The sequence below is a fragment of the Scophthalmus maximus genome, chromosome 2 (assembly GCF_022379125.1).
Source record: "Scophthalmus maximus strain ysfricsl-2021 chromosome 2, ASM2237912v1, whole genome shotgun sequence".
Lineage (NCBI taxonomy): Eukaryota > Metazoa > Chordata > Actinopteri > Pleuronectiformes > Scophthalmidae > Scophthalmus > Scophthalmus maximus.
This window is the reverse complement of record NC_061516.1, coordinates 29470943-29495165: the sequence shown is the minus strand read 5'-3', so window position 1 is coordinate 29495165 and position 24223 is coordinate 29470943. Positions and strand designations below refer to the sequence as shown.

The 24223-nt window shown below is 42.1% G+C and overlaps 1 protein-coding gene across 16 annotated transcripts in view; it reads right to left on the bottom strand.

Annotated features, from left to right (window-relative positions):
- Positions 1-24223, bottom strand: part of mark2b (MAP/microtubule affinity-regulating kinase 2b) — a 51015-nt gene that overhangs the window by 4069 nt on the left and 22723 nt on the right. Inside the window, exons 5-19 of one of the 16 annotated variants that reach the window (XM_035624316.2) lie at positions 24058-24123; positions 23633-23703; positions 23207-23263; positions 21192-21428; positions 19798-19917; positions 18353-18455; positions 18087-18220; positions 17548-17622; positions 17253-17319; positions 16722-16873; positions 15332-15426; positions 11869-12009; positions 6912-7178; positions 3868-3894; positions 540-578 (exon numbers count right to left, since the gene is read on the bottom strand). In XM_035624316.2, the coding sequence (XP_035480209.1) occupies positions 540-578; positions 3868-3894; positions 6912-7178; positions 11869-12009; positions 15332-15426; positions 16722-16873; positions 17253-17319; positions 17548-17622; positions 18087-18220; positions 18353-18455; positions 19798-19917; positions 21192-21428; positions 23207-23263; positions 23633-23703; positions 24058-24123 (1651 nt within the window). The remainder of the gene's footprint in view (positions 1-539; positions 579-3867; positions 3895-6911; positions 7179-11868; positions 12010-15331; positions 15427-16721; positions 16874-17252; positions 17320-17547; positions 17623-18086; positions 18221-18352; positions 18456-19797; positions 19918-21191; positions 21429-23206; positions 23264-23632; positions 23704-24057; positions 24124-24223) is intronic. The other 15 variants (XM_035624318.2, XM_035624319.2, XM_035624327.2 and 12 more) reach the window with 15 other exon arrangements.

The window sequence follows — 24223 nt, the reverse complement described above, 5'->3', positions numbered from 1 at the left end:
GAGCAGAGGAAGGGTTGAAAGGAAGGGGGAGATGAGGGATAAATGAATGAAGACAAAAAGCCCCAAAAACGTATATTTTTGAAGTACCCCTGTGTGTGTTTGCGTGGGCACATCTCAGAATTGGTGGATTGATTTATTTCATAAAATGTTTTGTTTTTCATGTGTACTTGCACACAAACACACATTTGAGTACTTGGCCCTCTGATTTCCCCTCACACACACACACACACACGCACACACACACACACACACACCACCATGCAGGTCAAACCTCCACACCATCACTCGAACTCTCTGGGATGCTACCATTCACTGCTAACTTCCCGCCCCCCTGATTGGTTGAGCCCTTACCACCATCACCAACCGATTATACGGTACACCCCCGCTCAGGCCAGCCCCCCCCCCATCTCCCAGCCATTCACAACAAGCTCAGAGATCATCTACTGATTGGCTCCAGTCTACTGATTCGGCAGGCAGGTTTCGGCAGAGCCGCGGGGATTGTTTTTTTAGTTTTTTCCCCGGGCTGTTCTGTATCTCACCTGCTCCCCTCATCCCGACCCTCTCCCTCATACGGACTCCTCGAGAAAAATCAACAGAAGTTTAGTCTTTTTTTTTTTTTTTTTTTTTAAAGGCCTACTGGCAACATCTGGACTCTGACACATAGTTAATCAGCTGGCGGAGCACGGCCCCGCTGCTCGCCATGCCCGACTCAGTGTTCCAATCCCACAACTTCGAGCCTTGATGTCCTTGATTCCACTCCAGCTATTGACGAGTTGAGGGCCCACAATGCATTGCTATGGTCAATCCACTATGCGCAGTCGCTTTACTCCATCACTAAGCTGACAACATGAATGTTGAATGGTTTGAGGAGCTGAGTGAAGAACAGGACTGAGCTCAATCAGATATTCGTGAAGAGTACTTCCCAGGTTAACTACTAGTTATAACTAATTTAACATTTTATTGATTATCAATGTAGTTAATAAATAAGGATGCACCGTTAAAATTGTAAAGAGTGTCTTGGTTGCTTATACAGTAAGATATCTGATTATGCCAATCTGACTGACATTATGTGGTCATTTGGTCTAACAAGAGGTTTATTCATATCTTAGGAAAGTGCAATTTGAAATATAGACAAGTCACATATTAACAAGTGAATAGATTTGGCAGTTATCTTATTCATCTATACAACAGTTACACCTGCCAGTTGGTGAATGTAAAAATTCTCTAGTTTGTGTGGTGCAACCGGTTTTAATTTAACTGGTATAAGAAGTTGGATGGATCAGAGGAAGGTGATGAATGAAACTGAGATGAACATGAATAACAAGAACCTGAACTGAGATGGAACCAGTTTGGAGTAGTTTACAGAAATGAGCTGCTCCAAAGTAAATGGAAAATTTGGACAAGAACTAGAGATATCAAAGTGTAAAGATTCACTTCAGAGCAGAATCCAAGTATTTACAACAGACTGGAACAGATTGGAATGGCTTGGAATGGAATGTTCTCCAACAAAATGGAACGTTGGGAACATTGTGAAATGGAATATTTTGGACCAGGATGGAATGGTTTGGAACAGAATGGTCGGCATGGTGAGGGCGGGTCCTGTGGCTAAAGCACTGTGTTAATACTGTATTAGAAACAGTGGACACGCGCGCACACACACTCTGAAAACCTAACCAACATTATTTCAACATTACTTTAACTTCAGCCTGTAAAACACAAGTTTAACACAAACACAAATATTCTGGCTCATCCCAGCAGACGTGACACACAGACAATGTGAAGGGAGAAAAGCCAACAACAACAACAACAACAACAACAACAACAACAACAACAACAACAACAAAGACGCAGAGACGGACAACGGTAAAAAACATGCAGACAGTGGATGGAAAGTGACAAACGTGGACACACATATGACAAATTCAAAAAACATATGGTCTAAAATTCATTCTGTTGAGGCAAAAGGATCATTCCTATTTTGCTTCATAAAAACAACAACAACCAAACACAATGTAAATACATCCTGCAACAAAAAAACATGGTTAAAAAATGCATGTGGGAAATGACAAGTGGGGGGGGAAATTATAATAATGCTATCATAAATTAAACAGTTAACCAATCATTTTTTACAAATCATCAATTTCGCGTGCCCATTAGTGAATGAGCTGAACATGGAGGGATGCAAAAAGGCTATAAAAGGAGGGGAAGGGGCACTTACTTTCAAGAAAAAAAAAGGAAATGATAAGATGATTATTTGATCCACTCTCTTTTAAATTGCACTACAATAACATATTTGTCCCATATATGAATCAACAGTTTAAAGCGGATGTGTTTCCTTCTCTCGTATAAAATAATTACGCATGACAACAAATCCTTAAATAACCTAAAGATATCGCTTCTTATTCACAAGATATTTATAAAAAGTGTTACAGCTTCCAACCACCGGGTGGAGCAGTGGTCCAGGTGAGAGGAAACAGCTCTACCTGCTGGTAAAAAGCAGCCACACACTCAAAAGCATGTGGCTGTGAAATGCATGTTCAGCTTGTACATATATAAATGTGTCAACGGGGTTAACATTTGCATATACAGTAATGCAAATATGTACATTAAGAAATAACTATATATTTTTATGAAAATGTCTGGGTGTGACAGTGCATATATATATGCATGGAGTGTGTGTGTGTGTGCGTGTGTGTTCACAGCATATTAAGGTCTTTTCCAGCCAGAGTAGGTCAAAGCCATCCAGTTCTGTTGCTGCGGCTGTTAGAGCTGGTGCCACAGTGAGAGCAGAGCAATGACAGAAAGAAGGAAAGAAAAGGAAGAGTGCAGCCTCCAGAAAAGAGTGTAGCCTGAGAAACACTGCAGCCTCGTCCCTCCTGGGTCCTCTCCTCCTCTCTACCTCCATCCATCCATAACTACCAACTACAGCCAGGGACGTATTACAACACGACACGCTACCTTCTCAGGTGGGATCTTTCATAATTTAAAAAAAAAAAACTTTACGGCTATGTTTAGTTTTTTTCAATGGCAGTGACCAAACTGAGGCGAGCAGAGAGGTGAGATGGGCGATGGTTTGGTGGGAGGCGTTAACAGGAATGATGGTTAGCAACATTAAACGATCCTGGGTGAAGTCACACAACTTGGCTACGATGAAAACACTGATGAGAACTACTTTCAGACGACGAAATCGTCCATCCCTGTGCTTCTTTTATCTCTCACACGCCTAGAATTTAAAATGAAATACTAGCATTTGGTGTAAGAGATAACATCAATTTTTTTAAAGATTGGGATGCAAAGTTCTGGATGAGGCTATACAAAAGTACATTATGTATCTGAAGCTACGAAAAGGAAAGGGTTAAGAGCAGGAAGGGGGCAGTTTGATCTATTGCACCATTACAACTCGACCTTAATGTGGGGCGCTACAGCTCACACGCACGCTACCTGGTTGATAAATGGGGAAAAAATGAAGGGCGGGTGGGGATGAGGAAGAGGTGGGTAGGACGATGGAGGGACGAAGAGGAAGAGGGTTGAGGTATTATTGTGCCGCACGATGATGGAGTGAGTGAGTTAAATGCGTGAGTGGGTGATGGGGGAAGTTAGTAAATAAATAAAAAAATAGAATAAAATAAAAATAGGCCAACACACGGCACTCAAAACCAGAGGGCTCAAAAAAAAAGGGCCAACCACAGAAAAAAATAGGAGAAAAGATAAGGCTCAAGGCACAAAAGGAAGATTTCAACAAAGAGCTGCACAAAACACCAAAAGGGGAGGAAATATATATATAAATATATATACATAAAATATATATGAAGAGGATATAGGTGTATATATCAAGGGGTTATATTTAACGTTGGGGATGTTGCCTACCTTCTCGGAAACCTGAACGAGAGATTTCTACAAAAACAAAAGGGATAAAGAAAGAAAGAGAAAAAAAAGTATGTATAAAACTTATATATTTATGACTTTCCTGTAAAAGACAAGTTGCCCGCTCAGTAGCAATCTTCAAAGCAAACTTTCAGAAATAAAAGGCCAACATGAACCAGCTCACTTGGGATTGAAGCAGCAAGCACAAACCAACATTAGAAATGACAACAATTAAAAAAAAAGAAAGTAAGTGTTGCTGCAGTCAACTTTTAGTCTCTGTGTGTTAAAATATGGGAAATATTGGTGTGAATGTGTAAACATGATCAAATACCCAAGAGAACACATCAGGGGGGTGTAATGGGCTCTGTGGGAAAATTCCATTAGGAGCCCCCGTCTGAACACAGCCCACAACCCCCCCACCCCCACCCCCCACCAGCAACATGAAATAAACCACTCCTCCAGATACTGAGAATAGTCCTGGGTGATCCTGAAAAGAAGCGATTGTGAGGTGAACATTTTAAACGTGATTAAAAAAAAAAGAAAGAAAGCCACCTCTTATACACAAAGACACATTTCAAATGAGAAAGCACAGATTAAGCACAAACTTAATCTTTAACACACTTTGAGAAACAATGTACACACACACACACACACACACACACACACACACACACACACACACACACACACACACACACACACACACACACACACACACACACACACACACACACACACACACACACACACACACACACACACACACACACACACACACACACACACACACACACACACACAGTATTTGAATTACAGAGAAACATCACTCTCCAGACCAAGCGAAAAAGTGCACTGGTATGTTTGATACATTAATAAAACGCACAGCTTCTGTGTATACTGGGTGTGTGTGTTTGTGCATGCATGCGTGCATGCATGCGTGCGTGCGTGTGTGGTCGAATTGTACAAATGCAACACAATCTGTCTGTCTCCATCACCTCTAAAACTGGCATGCCAAGTTGAGAGAGTGAGTGAGAGTGTGCGTGCCTTTGTGTGAATGTGTGTGTGTGTGTGTGTGTGTGTGTGTGTGTGTGTGTGTGGATGTGTGTGTGTGTGTGTGTGTGTGTGTGTGTGTGTGTGTGTGTGTGTGTGTGTGTGTGTGTGTGTGTGTGTGTGTGTGTGTGTGTGTGTGTGTGTGTGTGTGTGTGTGTGCATGTGCAAGCATGCATGTGTCAAGGTGTCCCCACTAGCGGTATTTATAGTTGAGGGAAAAGTGATATCTCCGGTGTAACCATGGATACTGCCGCCACAGAGCTACAGTATCTCTGAGTGGGAGGCCTGGAGAGAGCCTGTGCCTGTACCTCCGCCTCTTCCACACGCACACACACACATCATTCTGAATTCCTGTCTTTTTTTTAATGTAACCAAATCATCAATACAAATATAAATACAACCTTACCCACCCTTTTTTTGCACACATTTCAACATGTGTACTCATATTTCATCTTCAGTGCTGGCTGGTGACACAGTCATGAAGACATAATTCTCAACCAAAGCTGCTCTCTCAGCTGTTCATCCTTTCATTGCTCACTCTGACCTTCTTCTTTCAGGCTCGCTCGTTCCTGACACCTTTAAATCCTCACCTCCTGCCACCTCCACACCTTTCATTCGGACTCTGATAATAACTCTCCTCGCTGCTCCACTCTTCTGCTTGTCCTTCTTTCTCACTCAGACTCTGCTACATACACACATCATCAGCCCTTCACACATGATGAATCGCTGACAATTATTTACTAAATGAATGAAGTCTTAAGAAATTGGCTATGAATTCTAATCATCTTCAGCCATGTTACTTGACATACTTGCCCATTTTCCTTTATACTATTCAGCTGAAAACTTGTAATTTGGAGGGTAAGGCAGGTCCATTTTTTAAATCAATATCAAAGAAAATTCCAAGAGCAAAAACAACAATAAATCTTAATTATCTTGTAAATGTAATTCCTCTGTGTCATGTTCCTTTATTAAATGGGCACAACAATATATTTTGGATCTGACTTAATTCACTAAAGCACAATATGTGTCTTAATCCACAGCTTTGAAAAAAAGGCCAGCGAATGCACTACTTACTCCTGTTTGAGTAATGTTTGCCATAAACTACAGATCCCAACTGTTGTGAACTATTTAATCTTTTTTCACAGAAGGAAAAGCGCAGGTGTGAATAATATGCGACCTATATATTTTAACTTACCAAAGGTAAAAACATAGCTGGCTGCCATAGACAAAGTATCGAGAGACTGACTAATGCATGATATGATTTTGGTCTTCATAGATTTTTTTAAAGATTAAAGAATCCTTTAATCATTGAAACCTTACTTTTCCATCAATATTACCACCACTTATTGGGGTTAGTTAAAACCAATATCTATTTGTCAACAACCAAAATAAACTAATATCAATATGTCAATGTAAAGACTTGGTAGGTGAGAATAGTCACTAACTGCTGCAACCTGCACTGGAGGAGTAGGAGGAAAACCGGGCCAGACATGGAACCAAAACCAAAATGACTCCTCAGTCACCGCAGCTCGAAACAAAATTATAGAGAAGACACTGCTGTTCCCTTCCTCTCCCTTTCTACCCACTGCAGAGTTACAGATCAGCACAAGTTAAGTGATAGGGACGAGATGAGATGAGATCAGCCCCCTTGAAGAAATACTCTGCAAACCAGCGATGACATGGACATACAGTACAACATTCCTGAGAGGAAATGAGCACATGAAACGACTTGTAAGATCAACCCAGTCATTTTCTGCCCAAAACTGTAACCTCAATACTCAGAAAAAGATTTAAACTGTACTTAAGCTACAAAGCAGCGGGATAATAAATAGAAGAGAGTTGCAAACAACTATGTTGAAATTACAAAACTACAAACTTTCTCCCCGCACATCCCCTCCTGTTTTGCTACTTCCTTTCTCTGTTGTCACACTGTAACCACAGTGTAATCTGAACTATTAACCCTTCCCATGCTCCTGCCTCTCTTTTCCGCCACTCACCTGCGTACAAACTTGGATGTGAACTTGCTGAAAATCCCTGTGGCGCCATGTGCCCTCCGGGCCTGGCTGTTGCCGTGTGACAGTGATGGGGACGCGGGCCCTCCGGGGTAGGCGGAGCCTTGCTGGTCCCGGGCACCCCGCTGCTGGCCAGCGTGGAACGTGCTGCGAATGCCCACCCCCCTGGAGAAGTTGGTGCGGTCCGACGAGGCAGCGCTGCTGATGTTGTGGGCAGACGGGGAGGCACCGGGCGCCCGCTGCGCAGGAGCACTGTGTAGAAGAGTGGGGGAATAAAAAGAGAGAAAGGAGGAAAATGGAGGGAGGGATGATGAAGGAAAGGTGATGGAGAGGAGCGTGTAGAAGAGCCGAGAGGTGGATGTGGAGAAGAAGAAGAAGGTGCGCAAAAAAGATTGGAGGGATGGGAGGTGTGGTAGAACAAGAGGCAGAGAAGAGGAGGTGCAAATGGGGAAGAATTCAGGGTGACAGAGAGAAAGCAAGACATAAAAAACATATGAAAGATGAAGGATGGAATGACAAAGGAAGAAGACAAGAGGTAGATGAACAAATAGAAAGAAAGGAAGAAGAAAGGTATAAAAAGAGGGGAAGGGCATAAAGGAGGGATGTCGGAGAGGAACAGTTAGACAAATACTCAAGAAAACGATTTCCTTTCTACTTACCTCAGTGTGAGGTCATACAAGTATCTACGGTGTCTGTCAACGTCTGCTGACCCTGATGTTTCATATCTAATCCCCAAATTTTTGCCAAATCAATATTTATCTATTTCACCAGATCAGTGACAAACACATACATGAATAATCCTCTTTACCGCAGCCGTAGGGCTCGCACTCCGTCTCACACACAGACACACACAACTATTCATTGAGCAAAAATATTGCCTTAGCGTGGCAAACATGTGCGTGCGTCTTCCATGCTACTGTGTGACAATAGCACACTTGCAATCAGAGCAAACAGAAGTTGTAAAAACACAAATGCAAAGAGCAGACAAAGAAAGACAAGACTAACATATACAACAAGGGCAATTCACTGCAGGGGGCTGCAGAGGGGGCAGGGGACATGCACTGCAACACTGAAGTTGCAGTTGCAGGATGTATTTACACTGCGGGTCGTCAACATTGTCATCACAGGGTGAACTTTAACAGAGAAGCTGTTATCACTACGTTTAAGCAGACATGCAAAAGTCTCTGGAGGAATAAAGTTCACTCAAACACTTTGGCATAAAAAAATTCTTCTCTCTTACTTCAATAAAAAGTCAAATTGTAACTAGCATTAGAAACTGTCATCTGCCATTCTGTAAAATCTTGAACAGTAAGGGTATAACCTTAAATAATTTAGTTTTCAGTTCCAGTAAAGTTCCTAAACTATCAGATGCAGGGGCAGACTTGCAGGGAGAACCTTTATTTGATTTTCTTACCACTGTGTCAGGAGGAAGCTTCTTTTATTTCTACATTCAATGTCATAATAATACATAATGAAGCTTCTTTTACACTCACCTCGAATACACTCCAGCTGAGCGAAGAACACATTTAAAGCATATATTGTCTTTCACCGTGACTATACTTAAGTTGTCCACTATGGATTGCAACTAGGTGAAAAAAAACCAAGCGCACGTACGCACGCACGCCTCATCTATGAGTTCAGAGGAGAGAACGGCTGGATCAGGCTGATAAGTAGGGACCAGTGGGACGTATAGTTATGAAGGTGACTGTTGATAGGGAAGAAATACATAATGCTACGGGGAAGAGAGGTGACAGACTTTTGTGCAGCACATGAATACTGGCACATTCAAATAGATGATTAAATAAAAATGTCAACTCATGAGAGCAGTATTTGAAACGTTTTTTTCAGGTGGGGACAGGAATTAGTGGGACTCGAGGACACAGACTAGGGGGCAGACTACGTGTTGGAGCGGTACCTTCTCTCCAGCGTTCCCAACCAGGTTCTGAACAGCCCAAGTTCACTGCTGAACGACGCATGCAACAGAACAAGACTTTCAACACGGAGCACACAAAACCATGTACAGCCAGAGGGCCACCTTGACATTTGCTCTGCTGGAATTTGAGTCTTGACATTTGTGAGGTGTGTTTTTTTTAATTTTATTTCTCCTACTAGACAACTGTCACTGAAGGAAGCTGTGGGGGTCTGAGCAAGTGGCACATCAGTTCAGCCTCAGAAAATATTTAAGATAGCTGAGGAACATATTCAAAGAACTGTATTGTAACAGATGGCTGGCAGGAGAAAAAAAAAAAAAGGCTGGAAATATCAAAGTTGCCCTTCAAACAGATACCGTCAAGCAGGGAAGCTGGCCAACAAATCAACACACAGACAGCACACAACACAGTCCTCACACAGACGACCAATAAGACAGTCAGCTTCTCACTTCATTTCATCCCTTCCACCAGACTCCTCACAGTATAGTTAAGGCTTGATAAATGAAGACAGGGTTTTCCCAGGCAAAATTCATAGCCGACTTGAGTTTACATAGTAAGTGGAGAGAGCAAATAAGAGGCTGTGGGAACCTTGAAATGAACTCTACTTCCTTAACACAGGACTGAAATTCACTTCCACCAGCCAGGGAAAAACCCCTCTCAACAAACACGCGTCAGAAGACCAAATGAAGGGCAATTATCAAGACGGGACATGCAGCAGATTGTACAGGCTTTCACAGAAACATGAATCAACACTTTCACATTTTGTCTGATTCTTCCCAGAGAAACTGCACTTTTATATATATCCTGTATTATTTAAAGCTCTATCTCACTCTCTCTGTCTCTCTCACACACACACACACACACACACACACACACACACACACACACACACACACACACACACACACACACACACACACACACACACACACACACACACACACACACACACACACACACACACACACACACACACACACACACACACACACACACACACACACACACACAGAGGTGGTGGACTATTAAATAGTTCTTGCATCAACACAGAGACAATTCATCTTGTTTATCTAATGTTCAAACATGTAGACATGTCAACTAACGGCACTATGTTGTTTATCCCATATTAGGGATATAGTGTATGCAACCAGCAATACATATTCACCTTGTAATAAATGTCTACATTTTGGACACTGAAATGTGCTGTTTTTTACCCTTCAATATCCTTTTTTTCTTTTTTTTCTTTTAACTTTTTAAAGCTTCAGGATATTTTTAATGATTGTGATTTCATAAATATGACGGTATGTTGTGATCTTTTTGTGACGGACTTTTTGTGATGAATATATAATTACATTTGTTGGTCTCATGAAGGCACCACCCTTCTATACATTTACTTATTCCAAATGTGCTGTTAACTGACAAATCTAAATAGATGGACAACATTTATGCGTTAATTCAAAACATTTAACATGACAGCAAAGATGACCAACATTCAAAGACTCTCAGTTAACTGCTCAGCTGCACAGGATTAAAACGCACCTAAAAATGTGTTAGATGCTGAATAATGTGGTCATTACATAATATGAATCTGTCTCTTGTATGATGCAGTTACCATAGCAAGTCTGTTTGCATTGTGCCCCTGACAGCCCAGCAGCTTAGATGCTTAAGGGGCATTTCTGTATATTTTGCCAAAGAAATGTTTCTTTATTTTTATAATAAAACAGTATGAACAGTGAATTAATAATGGTGAAATTTGGGTTCCATTGAAACTTTCAGTCTTTCCATAATCTTTTGGTTCTGTCTTGAATTTAAGAAAATGCCTACGATGACAATATAAAATACTTTCATCCAGTCATGCCTTTGGAAAGTTTGCCAGTGCAAAGCTCTTTCAACGTGTCATACTGATTTGTTTTTTGACCTAGAAGTTAGACAAAGCACACCTCATTAACGAGACAGTCGACAACCGAGCTTATATACAGCTATTGAAACCTCATCCCAGCTGGTCCACAAGCATCTCTTCTCTGAATTTGTCTGGTTTTCATTTGTTTTCCTGCCAGCAAACAAAACATGTAAAAAAAAAAAAGTTTAAAAAAAAACTGCACAGCTAAAAACCAGCTCATCTTGTTCTCAAGCTCTGAATGTGAAGTAATGCTCCGCTGGGTGAATATGAGGTTTGAGCAGCACTGGTTGGCCACAGACGAGCTACGTCAACAAGCTGAGCTTGTACAGTTTTTTCTCCACCGTCTACTTCTTTTCTGTTGCTAAGTAACTCAGCAAGCAACTCTTTGTTCGAGAAACTGAGTGAACGGTCACTCACTGTAACTCAGATAAGGTAGTCTCATGTAGTATCTTTGCTGTTCAACTCATGTTAACTACGCTTCCTGGTTCTGGCTTGCTATGGAAGGGGGGATGGGGGGGATTGTAGTCAATGGATCACTCTGAGAGAAGATTTAAAAGCATTTTTATCAATATATTCTTCATAGTTTTATGTTTGTGTGTGTTTGCTTTTGGCAAGTGGGGCAGATTGTGGTAAATAAAAGAAACCAACTCTCTAGGGAGGAAAATACACCTCTTTGATCAATTTCAGGGGGAAAAATATTGGCAGTACAGTTTCCAACTGTGTGCCAGGATTTGTCACTGTGTGATTAAAATGTAATCAAAGAAATGCCCCCCCCCCCCTTTAACGAGGCAGTGGTGGAAGGTTTTAGAGCCAACTTTATCACTTTATCTCTTCTTCAGCTCTCCTTCTTCCTCTTCGTCCATTGTGGGAAGGATGATGATCTGTGCTGAGTTAAGTGGTACATGCTGCAGGGGGTTGAGGGAGCTGTGTGTGTGTGTGTGTGTGTGTGTGTGTGTGTGTGTGTGTGTGTGTGTGTGTGTGTGTGTGTGTGTGTGTGTGTGTGTGTGTGTGTGTGTGTGTGTGTGTGTGTGTGTGTGTGTGTGTGTGTGTGTGTGTGTGTGTGTGTGTGTGTGTGTGTGTGTGTGAGAGAAAGAGTGAGTAAGAGACTTGCCTGGGCCGTGGTGCGTGCAGGTCAGAGGGGCATGGATGATTGGAGGAGGACAGGGACTTGTGGTGGCGGGGACGCGAGGAGGAGGAGGAGAGGACGGCAGCGGCCGAGGCAGTGGAGGCGCGGGAGCCCGGAGTGTTTAGACTGGGAGGGAGGAGGGGGGAGGAAGAGGAGTGCCCCGCCCGAAACACGAAACAAACACACACACACACACACACACACATATATATGCACACACCAACAAACGTGAGTGACACAGGAAAAACACGCCATACATACATACATACATACATACATACATACATACATACATACATACCAGCACCATACACACACACATAGACAAACACAACACGGGCGGGGTTTGTGTGTGGGCGGGGAGGTGAGGTGGAGCATGGTTAGAAGCAGCACTTATTGAACACATTGAGGGTGGGGTGGGGGAGCAGAGAGAGCAGAGACATAGGAGAAGGAATAGAGGAAGTGGACACTCAAGAAAAACAGACAACATGTAGAACAAGAGGACAGGACCAATGAAGAAAAGTTGGTCTTTTTTTTCAATGTTAGGATTGCTCCATCATGGTTTCACAAAAAGAAACCATCGTTTCATGTAAAATCTACGTGACACAAAAGACCAACTTGACACGAACACGCACACTTCTGTTGGCTGAGACCGACTGAAAACACACTAAAAGACTCAATTTGTGGATAAAGTCAAACTAAAATGTGACACAATGTGCAACATAACGAGTGAGGACGCCACAAAATTAGACTGATGATAATAATAATATATTGGATTTTTTTTATTACACCTGTCAAGGTACCCAATGCAGGCTTTACAGAACATGGGAAAAATAATAGAAGACAAGCTGGGGACGATGACACTAGAGGTCAACGGCCTTTGTTACAACGGGTGGCTGACGGGTAAGTATGCCCCTGTTACGGGCCTACATATCGGGGGGGGGAAATACAATAAACAGTTTATAATGTTTGGGTACGAAGTAAAATTAGCCCCAACCAACCCTCCGTGTATAAATAGCTTTTTTGTGGCCTTAAGAAAAACCTTTGCATTGTTTTGGAGGAAACGTGCTACATAAGTTATTATTGTTATCATTTAATTATCTGTTCTGATAACTGCCCTACACAGTAAATTAATCATCAGTTAGAATAAATGCAATTTGCAGCCCTTGATAAATGTTTGTTTCTGTCTGCGACGTCTCCTTTTCAATGCTCTCCTGTCCGTTTACACTGTACACATTCTAAACTGTATCGAGCCAAACAACACTGGCTATTTCCTGAACCCTCTCTTAATCGGCAAGGTTGCTACGGGCTACAAAGCTCTGCACATTGCTGACGGCTCGAACTTGACTTTTTTTCACAGACACAGAAAAAACAGACAGCGAGAGACGGGGGAGAGTGGTACCGCGGAGAGACAAAGAGAGAGCTGAAGAGAGAGCTGAGGAGTGAGCGATGAGAGTAAGGGACATTTATAGAGGTCAACCAAACAGCTGATAATTACAAAGAAAACAAACACATAGTGGAGAGGAAAACACACACACACACACACACACACACACACACACACACACACACACACACACACACACACACACACACACACACACACACACACACACACACACACACACACACACACACACACACACACACACACACACACACACACACACACACACACACACACACACACACACACTCACACTCTTTCCGACAGGGATTAGTTTGACTAGTGACGGAAAAATAACTGCATTCACTGGACAACCCAGTGTGTGGCAGCCGTTTGTGACATGTATGTTTAAGCCTTGGTGTGTGTGTGTGCGTGCAGATATTTTTGTGTATGTGTAAGCCTATTAAGAGCCAAGTACAGGGAGCATTTCGAGCCATTAAGAGTTAATATTCCATCACAAGTCTACCTAATCTCCTTAGAAAGAGAGGGGAGAAAAAAAGAAGAAAGGAAGATGGAGGGGATAGACTAAAAGAAAGGAAAGGAGAGGCCATGAATATGTGAAAATGTGAGTGACTTAAGATCCAGGGAGACGAACGCTCAGGCGCAGATATAAGAGCAAATGGAGAACAAATTAGAAAAGGAGAAAGAAAAGAGGACAGGAAAAACAAAAGAATTGGGGAGGGGGGAGGGTTTAACACGAACAGTAGCCCAAACTTCAAAGCATTAATGATGATCAAATAAAGCAACTTTGAAAATCAAAGCAGTTGGCAACCACTAAGTTAGCAGTCTACCATGGCTAACAGACCCATAGTATACAAGAAAAAAAAGCAATGCTGTCTCAAATGACCACTTCGCTAGCAGGCAGAGCTCAGGAATAAAAAGAAACAAATCAGACTAAAGACTGAACATTGATTCAATTCAAATATTTCTATTATAATTTAGGTGGGACACTATATTGCGAGCGTGGGGGGTCATTTGAGACTCATACATCAACAAGTAATAAAGCAGTAATGACAAAGACCACTGCATACTAGTAGGTATTATGGTTTGGCTTAATGTTGAATGCTTTATGAGAAAAACACAAAAAGCATATGGCTGGTTAAAGCATGAGTGATATGCGGGAACTTTATATATATGGATGCGCATGAGGTGTATTGAACTCCCGGGGCGTCAAATACGACGACACAGACGACTTTAATCGACATGTAAAGGTGTGTTTTTATCCACAATCAGACGACTCTAACGTGGCCAAAAGACCTTTTTGTGAAGTTGTTTAATGTGGTTGAGGAAGAAAGGAGAGTTGAAAGGATGAATTAAAACTAATAAGGATTCACTGAGAAAGTATAAAGGGAATATCACACTATGCAGTATCAAGTTAATAAGTCAAAAAGAGGTGGATGGAGCTCGACCTGTGGCGAAACCCGACAGACGACCTTAAGTCATTTATTTAATTTTCTAAATGAAACAGAAATTCGGACAAGTTTTTAATCGAGAAAATCCAGGTTTTTTTATACTAACAGAGGAAAAGTTGATGAAAAGAAGAGGACAGAAAGAAGGGTTTGGGTTTGAAGAACAGCTTAGGGCCACTGTGTGTCATCCTGTGGATGTAAGAGTGTGGGTGTGCGTGTCCATCGAAACCCTGCTCTGCTCTGACTGGCAGGCCTCAATCAGACCCTCTCGGGTAATCTGTAATCTACTGGCCTAAATACCCAGGAGGGCTCGCTCCGCCCTGGGCTGTGGGCCTCTCCACGAGCCAGCTGGCAGAGCTCTGGAGAGCACCAGCAAAGGTCTGGGGTTCAGCCACTGAGACAGCTGCCTGCACTGCTTCATTCACAAACCATTACGTGTGTTTGTATCAAATGTTTGTTAGCGATGAAGCAGCGCTGCCTCACAGCAACAAGTGAAAGACAAAGAGTGTATGTGAGAACGACTGCGTGTCCTTGTCTTTTTTTTTTTTTTTTTTAAACGTCTCTCTTGTGTGATTGTGCATTACTGGTGTACCTGTCCTTGCCGTTCTGGATACCCTGGCTCAGCGTGGCTCTCTCGGTCAGAGGAGAGTTCCGACTGCGACCGGTGCCGGTGGACAGGATGCTATTCTGTAAGGGAGAAAATCGTAAAAAAATTTAAGAATGTTATAGAATATAGACATTTTTAAGGCGGAGGACATTGTGGGGGATGAGTGCAGTGGAGGGAGGATGGCCTTAAAGTTGACCAATTATTCCAGGTCCAGCCTCTAGCCAGCAATGACTTTAATTACCACAAATTAATTAAATCCACACCAAACTATGCCTTCAGAGTATTTCCTGCAATGGATATATTTTTCTGCAGCCGGTCAGAGTTACCTGCACAATCGCACCATTACGAGACCATTTCACGCTTACCTCAGTATTCATGGACTGTCATTTAAAGCCCATGCACACCTACATTGATGTTTTGCATGGTCCTGATGGATAAAGGCTGTAATCGAGTTGAGGTTGGGTGGACCAGAAGTCCACATGCCAATAAAATAAATCTAACAAACTGACAGCGGAGTGAGATAAATGTCAATCAGGCTCGTGCCACAACAGTCCTGTGAAAGGGTGTAATCAGGAACCTCAAGTAAAAACTAAATATTCATTTTAAACCCTGACATTTTTTGTTTTACATTACAGTAGAAAAGATTGGACAAAAGTAAGACTAGACAACAAGACTGTCAGGAACCACGTCTTGGTCTATTTGACATTCCTTGGTTGGCGAGGCTTTGGTTTCAAGGTCTACTAGACATGCTGGTTCAATTTCACACTTTCATGGCATTCAAATAAAGACATTGTATATGTTATTAAGAAACGTGCTTTCCCTAATTGTCTGCTGCTCCCTTTCCATTTCCTTGTTTTGTTTGGTCGATTTTCAGCAGGATTACGCAAAAACTGCTAAGCAGATTTCCACAAAAGTTGGAGGAAGGATGGGCCAAGAAAAAATTTTGCAGTGAATATGGACAAAGGGGAAGATTGACAATTTTTTTGGCACTTTCTTAAACACTGTGAAATAAGGGTGTGTTGTTGGGTTTTTTTTACATTTCCACCGCTTTCCCGGAGAGTAATTCATGAATCCTGATGAATCAGGCATATTTAAGGGACAGATATCTATGAGTGTATTCAATTTGGTGTAGCTTGAATTTAAGGGGAATGTTGGACCTTGGCAGAGGTATGCTCTCTACTGAGTTCCATTCCAGGTTGGATATGTATGTCTAATGCACAAACTGGACAAAGCTCAGGAAAAGAAAGTTCAGAAAATTGCATCACTTAACTATAATGCTGCTGTGACACAAGAAAAAAGTCAACATGTAAAAATAAAAACCCATTTTCATTTTCAAAGTGTCTGAAATGTAATGCATGTTGGTGTTGGGTCTCACGGTGGAGGGCGTGGCGCTCTTCTTGCGGTCAGAGGAGACGAGAGGGCTGGCCGGCACCTTGGTAGTGGAGCTGCCCGATGAACCCTTCCTCCCAGAATCCTCAGCTGCAGTCCGGTTGTCTGCTTGACCCCCCCTCTTAGAGTAGGAGGAGCCTAGGGAAAAAAAAATCACAGAGACGGGGAGTGCATCAGAAAGGCCATCGCTTGCTGTGCTCAATCCTTTGACAGCTTCCTGCTTCTTCCAACATGCATCGTCTTCTGATCTGCCAATCATTGGTCCCATTCCTGACATCACTAACAGAAATCAGTTTTCTTTTGTGGCTTAATTTCATTTAATCTGCTCTGGCAGCCCTCCGCTTAAATACATCTTGTCCTCGCTCAACTTCACGACTCCTACATCAACTGTTATCCCAATATAGAATAAACCTAACCCACCCTGCTCCACCTATTTTACCCTTCCTTTTTTTGCCTCTCCTGACACACAAACGCACGCACGCACACACACACAAGCTTCTCCCCTTCCGATACACACCAATCTCACCCTGGTCGGTGGTTCTTCGGTTCTGAGGCTTCTGGTTGGATGACACACTGCGCTGTACCTTGAGAGAGACAAGATGGACACTGGTCAGTGTGGCATTCTTTATGTCATGTTTGCACACACATTGGGATCGAGCCACTTTTACAGCCATTTTCTCTAATCCATAGAGCTGTTTAACCCCTAATGCAAAAATCCAACCATCCAGGAAGGCAGCGGCTGCTGTAGTTCACTGGCACTGTATGTGTCACCGCCTGGAGTTGTGAGACCTAGCAGAAGATTCTCATTGTACCTTGTGAGGCGGGGAGGGGGCGTTTATGTTGCTTACATCACTTCCTGGCCGAGGCTTGATGCCACCTTCATCCAGCTAAGGGAGAAGGAAAAGAAAAACAAAAAAAGTGTGCATCAGGAGCAGATACAGCAACGCTGTGGTGTGGGTAACAACAAACACAAAGGTCTAAAAATAACGCTTTAATACAAATTACTGTTTTGGGAGAATAATGGGAGTATTTTGACAGTAAACATATGCTGTCACATTCAGAGATGACAACACCTTTCATGTTCTGATATGACATTCTGATATACAATAGAATATACAATGAACTGAAAAGAGCTGGTGAGTTTGACATTTTAAAAGGTACTACATGCTTATACCTCCATTAAACATAGCTTCAACAAACCAATAACTTCTTCGGTCTACGGTGGTGCTTGTCACTGTGATCCATTTTAGCATTATTGAGTAAAATGTGGGCTAAATAGATGCGAGAGCTGTCAAGTCAGCACTGTCAGTTATTAAAAGATAAAAGTGAGTATGAGGAAAAGACAACGTACCTCAGAGTTCCTATAATCCAGTAGCAGGTATGCAGCCATCACATCATTGTACTTCTGGTTCACCAGCGAGTCCTGGATCTCCTCCTGAGAGAATCCCATCTGCAGCATGATGTCTGCACACACGGCAAAACCACCTGATTATTACAGAGCTCACAGTAAGCTCACTGTAACATGATTCTCCAAAAGACAACTCATCATTCTGCACTCACGCGTGCTTGTGTGTGTTTAAAGAAAGAAATACATTTATCCTATTTCCCAGTGCTTACCTGTCCTTCTGGGGTCCTTATAATCTGGTTGGGGTTCAATGTAGGGTTTGAGTTCCTCCTCCTCGTGGCCTACATTCATCCACCGATCCCTCATGATCTGCTGCTGGGTGCAAGCCAGGGAGACAGATACAGGGAGACATGAGACGTCGGGAAAAAAAGGTTAAAAGGAAGAGGGGATAGCAAAGAAGAGGAGAGTGCTCCATTACTCTCCATACACAAATAAAGCTTCCTTTAAAACAGAACTAGTTATGTGACAATTCAGATGTGCTTTCTATTCAACAGGGTTTTACTGGGGTTCATGGGGCTTTTCTTTCTTTCGATTTCCCTCTCACATAAATGTTTTGTCTGACATGTTTTTTTATGTCTTTTTGAGCGCATCATCTGTGACAGACGTGATTCTGTGATTCTCCGCTGTTTGCCAGAGTTTCTCCGTCTAATAATGTCTGGCAGTTAAGAGGTCGGGAGTCACAAGGAACTCGTTTTCACTCGTCATTAATTTATTTCCTCTTCGGCAGCAGAACGTGTTTCTCCAGCCTTCAGGAACTCCTGCAGGTTAAACTGGACTAACCAAACACATCTGAGACTGATTATCTCTCAGACACTAACAAACAACCCATAATGCAACACTCCGCGTCGTTACTCTTGGTACGCTCTCCATTGAACAAAAATAAAAAATATCTGCTGGAATGAATGAACATATTTTTGTATCTCACACTGGTGGGATTAAAAATAAATAATCCTAAATAAGGACTAATACAGTATCACAGATATGTTTTTTTAGGTGTGTTAGTATGGACAGAGATGAGACGAAAAAAGAAAAAGCGAATTTGGACAGGGGTCGTTTTCGTTTTAATACGAGTAATTTTATGGATATAGCACCAGTCAGTCAGCTGCACACTCTTGATCTAAAACACAAACTGTAAAGAAGGTGTAAATGAAACAGTCACAGGACTGAATTCTAACACTCAAGCTCAAGTTTTCTTTACAGCACAGTTACAGTGCTGCTTCTAAATTTAACAGCACTGTAAAGACGGGATAATTCCATAAAAATTGCAGTAAGTTTCTTGATCTCAACTATACTGTGGCAATGCAAACAGAAAACAAGATTGATTGTTGTTGTCCTGCTTTAAAGTGATACGGTATCTTCCTTCTAAAATAGTTACCATTCATTCACCAAACTAACAAGTATTTATTATGCTTTTAAAAAGCACTTTACACTTCGGCAACAAAGTCACATATAGCTGGTGAAACAAGTCCAACTATACAGCATAGCGCCAAATGTGTTGCAGACACAAATATATGAGTGAATTGGTTTGGTTTTTTTACAAAATCAAATTCAACCACTATAAGATAGAGCATGTTTTATCAAGTTCAATATACGGAACTTAAGTCTTCTTATGTCTAACTGTCTTGTGCTCTGTGTGTGTTTCATTGCACGTGTGTACCTCGAGGCTGCCTCTTTTCGAGGGGTTCAGGATGAGGAACTTCTTGAGTAAGTTCTCACAGTCGGTAGACATGTAGAAGGGAATCCTGTATTTACCTCGCAGCACGCGCTCTCTCAATTCCTGGAGAAGAAGAAAAAAGGCACAGCTTTAGGTTTCGTAAAGAGGAAGACAACAGATCGCCTTGGCAATTATCTTATTGACTAGTGATTTTTCAGTTTGCGAAATTGGACAAATATGTGTGTCTCATCTGTATGTAGCTCTCTCTATACAGAAGTCTCTCTCTATACAGTTCAATCTGTTATGGCTTCAATTAGCCAAACTGCAACGTTAGCAGTTAAACTCACAAATGATAAGTAGTTTTGTTAAAGAATTACCTTATTCACTTAACCAACCGTTGGTTAGCTACGATTCAAACATAGTGGGGGATATTAGGAAGAAAATAATATCCATTTACTTTCTGGTTTCATGTTGTTGTTCAATATTTTTCAGCTTCCATATAATTTGTTAAATATGAGATTTAAGACAATGCAACTGTTAAGAAGAGCACTGTTGGTCACCAGGCACGGATACTCAACATCACATTACCATGTTTGTAATCTTCTTCCGTGGCCATTATTGACCCTACTGTAATTGTCTCATTAATTATTACCTAGTCAGATACTGAAGGATAAGTGCATGTAGTGACGGGTTTTAACTAGACCATAATGGACAAAACAGGCTTTCAAGGAGACACTCAAACCTGGGGGATTAATTATCTGAAGTGCTTAAACAATGACGTAAAAACCATCATTACACTTTTTTTTGTCAGTGCATCACATCTCAAATATAAAGAGAGAAAGAGATTATATTTTAATACAGCTACAACCTCAGCACAGTACAAGGGAGTGGAATCAGAAGACAGTGGATGTGTCTGTAGAATAAATAGTAAACCTAGAAATGTAGGTGTTGAGCAAAACTGTGCGCAGCAGGAGGTAGTGCTGAGAAATATTTCTATAAGCCTAGATGGTGTTTTTGCAGGCACAGTAATATCAATATCATCACATTCAATGTCATTTCGCCCACCCAAAATGTGTCTGCACTTCCAGGATGACTCATGTGAGTGCTGACTGAATGCACGGTGTGATAGGTGGTGTGAATAACCGCAGTTCATGGTATTTCATCGAGTATTTTTTTTAAGTTCCAGGTTTCAGTTTATAAAAACTCAAAAAGTACTTGACATGTAATTACTTCACACAGTACTCATTCAGGTACTGCAGCAACAGAAAGGAGCATGACAAATACTACAACAGCCACACAACACAGACATAAGCTTATGTAATGCACATCGACGCACGCACGCACGCACGCACGCACGCACGCACGCACGCACGCACGCACGCACGCCACCTCCTGACCTTGAGGTTCTGTCCATCGAAGGGCAGCGATCCGCTGACCAGTGTGTACAGGATGACCCCCAGGCTCCAGACGTCCACCTCAGGCCCGTCATACTTCTTGCCCTGGAAGAGCTCCGGGGCCGCGTAGGGCGGGGAGCCGCAGAACGTGTCCAACTTGTTCCCCAGAGTAAACTCATTACTGAAGCCAAAGTCTGCTATCTTGATGTTCATGTCTGCATCGAGCAGCAGGTTCTCCGCCTGCGGACAGACAGCAGAGTGGGAGCAGGAGGAAAGGGACAGAAATAAAGACATAATTACGATGTGGAGAGCAGGAGGATGTGGAGGGAAATGGGGAGAAGAGGATGAAGACGAAAATGAAAGATTATCAATGTGCAGGAATTTATTGTTCCAATATGTGCCAAGTAATGAAACACAAATACATTAGACTTGCTTTGTCTTTATTTGGAGACTTTTTTTTCCCTAGGTCAGAGTTACAGTCAACTTTGTAGAAGGAGAACAGAGTTTGACAAAGAAGCCATGTCATCATCCAGTGCGAGTGTAACAAAGATATTCGCTGACAAGCAAAGCAGTGAAAACACACTCCACCTCGTTACAGACCTTCTGTCTGAAATATATATTTCTCTGGGGGAAAAAACCCAGGGTGAGAGAGGGTTTTTTTAGAGAAAAGGTTTGGGGCCTACAAGTAGCACACAATGGGCAAAGTGAGCTGGCACAGTATATTCCTCTGTGTGTGTGTGTGTGTGTGTGTGTGTGTGTGTGTGTGTGTGTGTGGGTGTGTGGGGGTGTGTGTGTGTGTGTGTGTGTGTGTGTGTGTGGGGGGGGGGGGGGGGTGTGGGTGTGTGTGTGTCCCTAAGCCTGAAGAGAGCCAGTGAACTAGAAGGCAGGGGGTTGCCTAGCAACAGGTGCGCACTCCTTTTCACTTGCTCTGAATACTCTTCAGTGTATGTGTGTGTGTGTGTGTGTGTGTGTGTGTGTGTGTGTGTGTGTGTGTGTGTGTGTGTGAGTGTGTGTGTGTGTGTGTGTGAGTGTGTGTGTGTGTTTAACATATAATACGAGACTGACATAATCTCTAAGCTTTGACATTCGTAATTTGTGTTAGCTAAACCACAAAATCAAACTCTTTGAGGATTTTGTTTTCTTAAAGGAGCCACCCCTTTTGTTGAAACAGCGGTATAAACCTCAAGTAGAACATGTTCGCAGCCACACTGGGTTTGTTTTTCCACATATATGGACCTGAAGAAAATCATTTCACATTGTTTGCTGTGAAATCAAGTCTCATCAAAATGTGCTCTCGCAGAGTCGGGCCCAGTAGAGTTAAGCCTGTCCTGTATTTCACATTGCAACCCCCACAGATCAAGAGTGATTAGGATAATGTGCATGATGGTTCACATTACAATAATCAGAACTGTCCTCTAGAAACCTCCTTTATCCCATTTGTAAAAAGTTTAGCAAATGTTTCTTGATCATGGTCAAAGCAAAAAAAAAAAAGGTATATTAAAAGGTCCAAAAATAACCATGAGTGGGAATACAACTTTGCGATGAGAGGTTCCTGTCTGATCACTGTAACAGTAATCATGATAATGTATTGTCCACAGGTTTGCCTGCTGGCACAATAAGAGGATTTACAACTCTGCATAAAAGAATGAACCAAAATTGACCTAGAACCACTGAGTGTTTGTTAGGTTTCATTTTTGGCATAAATAATGTGAAACGAAGAATGGAAGTAAAATAAAGACAGAATGAGAAAACGAGCAAAGACAAACAGCTGCAAACGGTGTTTGTGTGCATAGATGAATGGGTATGACTGTTTAGTACTTGAAGGATATTATCACATTACTTTGTGATTAAAGAGAGAGACCGAGAGCAAGGGCGACACTGCTTGTGTTTCAACACTCAATGCATTTCATTAGTGTGTGTGTGTGTGTGTGTGTGTGTGTGTGTGTGTGTGTGTGTGTGTGTGTTTGTGTGTGTGTGTGTGTGTGCGTGTGTGTGTGTGTGTGTGTGTGTTCTCTCACCTTGAGGTCTCTGTGTACTATACACTTCTGATGGCAATACTGCACTGCTGACACAATCTGCACAGCGACAAAGTGAGTGAGTGTGAGAGAGAGAAAGAGGGAAACAGACAGAGGGAGAGAACGGATGATCAACAATCAATCGTTAACAGCGCACAAAATTTAAAATGCAACGGGGGTTTTTTCTTTGACATTTTAGGCAGTGGTTCTTAAAATGAAGTAAAATATATTTTTCTACTACATTATTTGTAGTACTGGGTGAGGCTGTCCCCTCAATTGAGTTCCTTCTACTCCCATCCAGCCTTCCATTATTCAACAAATAGACAAATTGTACACTAAATTAACATTTTGTTTGTACACAAAAACACATTTGCATTACTTATCTGTAAAATGACAAATAATAAGAGATTTTTCCCCCAAAACACACACCTGTCTGAATTTGGCACGGGCTTCTTTCTCCTTCATCCTGCCGTGGGCCACCAAGTAATCAAAGACCTCTCCTGTGAGACGAGAGGAAGAGGAGGAGAGAAGTTTTAGTGTTGGAACACGATACTGGTCTCCTTACAGCCGGAGTATTGGGTCGATGGGACACTGAACCGAGGATTGTCCTAAAGTAGGGTCCCGTTGAGCTAAAACGGTCATTATTTTAAGCATTGTTTTTTCAATTAGTGGCATAAATTCTGGACATCCGCATTTCTGATAACAACCCTTTGGACAAATGGCGTAGAAGAGACTCTAGAGGCTGTAAGTTATGGAGAGGTCGCATTTTATGTTTGATGGGAACAATATGATTAGAACATATAGAGTGCCGAGCCTCGGGGGGGAGGAATGATTTCACAGTGGCGCGCACTTACCTCCACTTGCATACTCCATTACCAGGTACAGAGTCTTCTCTGTCTCTATGACCTCGAAGAGCTTGACTGGAGGCGGAGAAAGAGAGGCAAGGACAGAGAGATGAGATGGAGAGGGAGAAGTAAAGTGGTCGGAGATGGAGCAAGAAAAAAACAAAAAAGGATTATT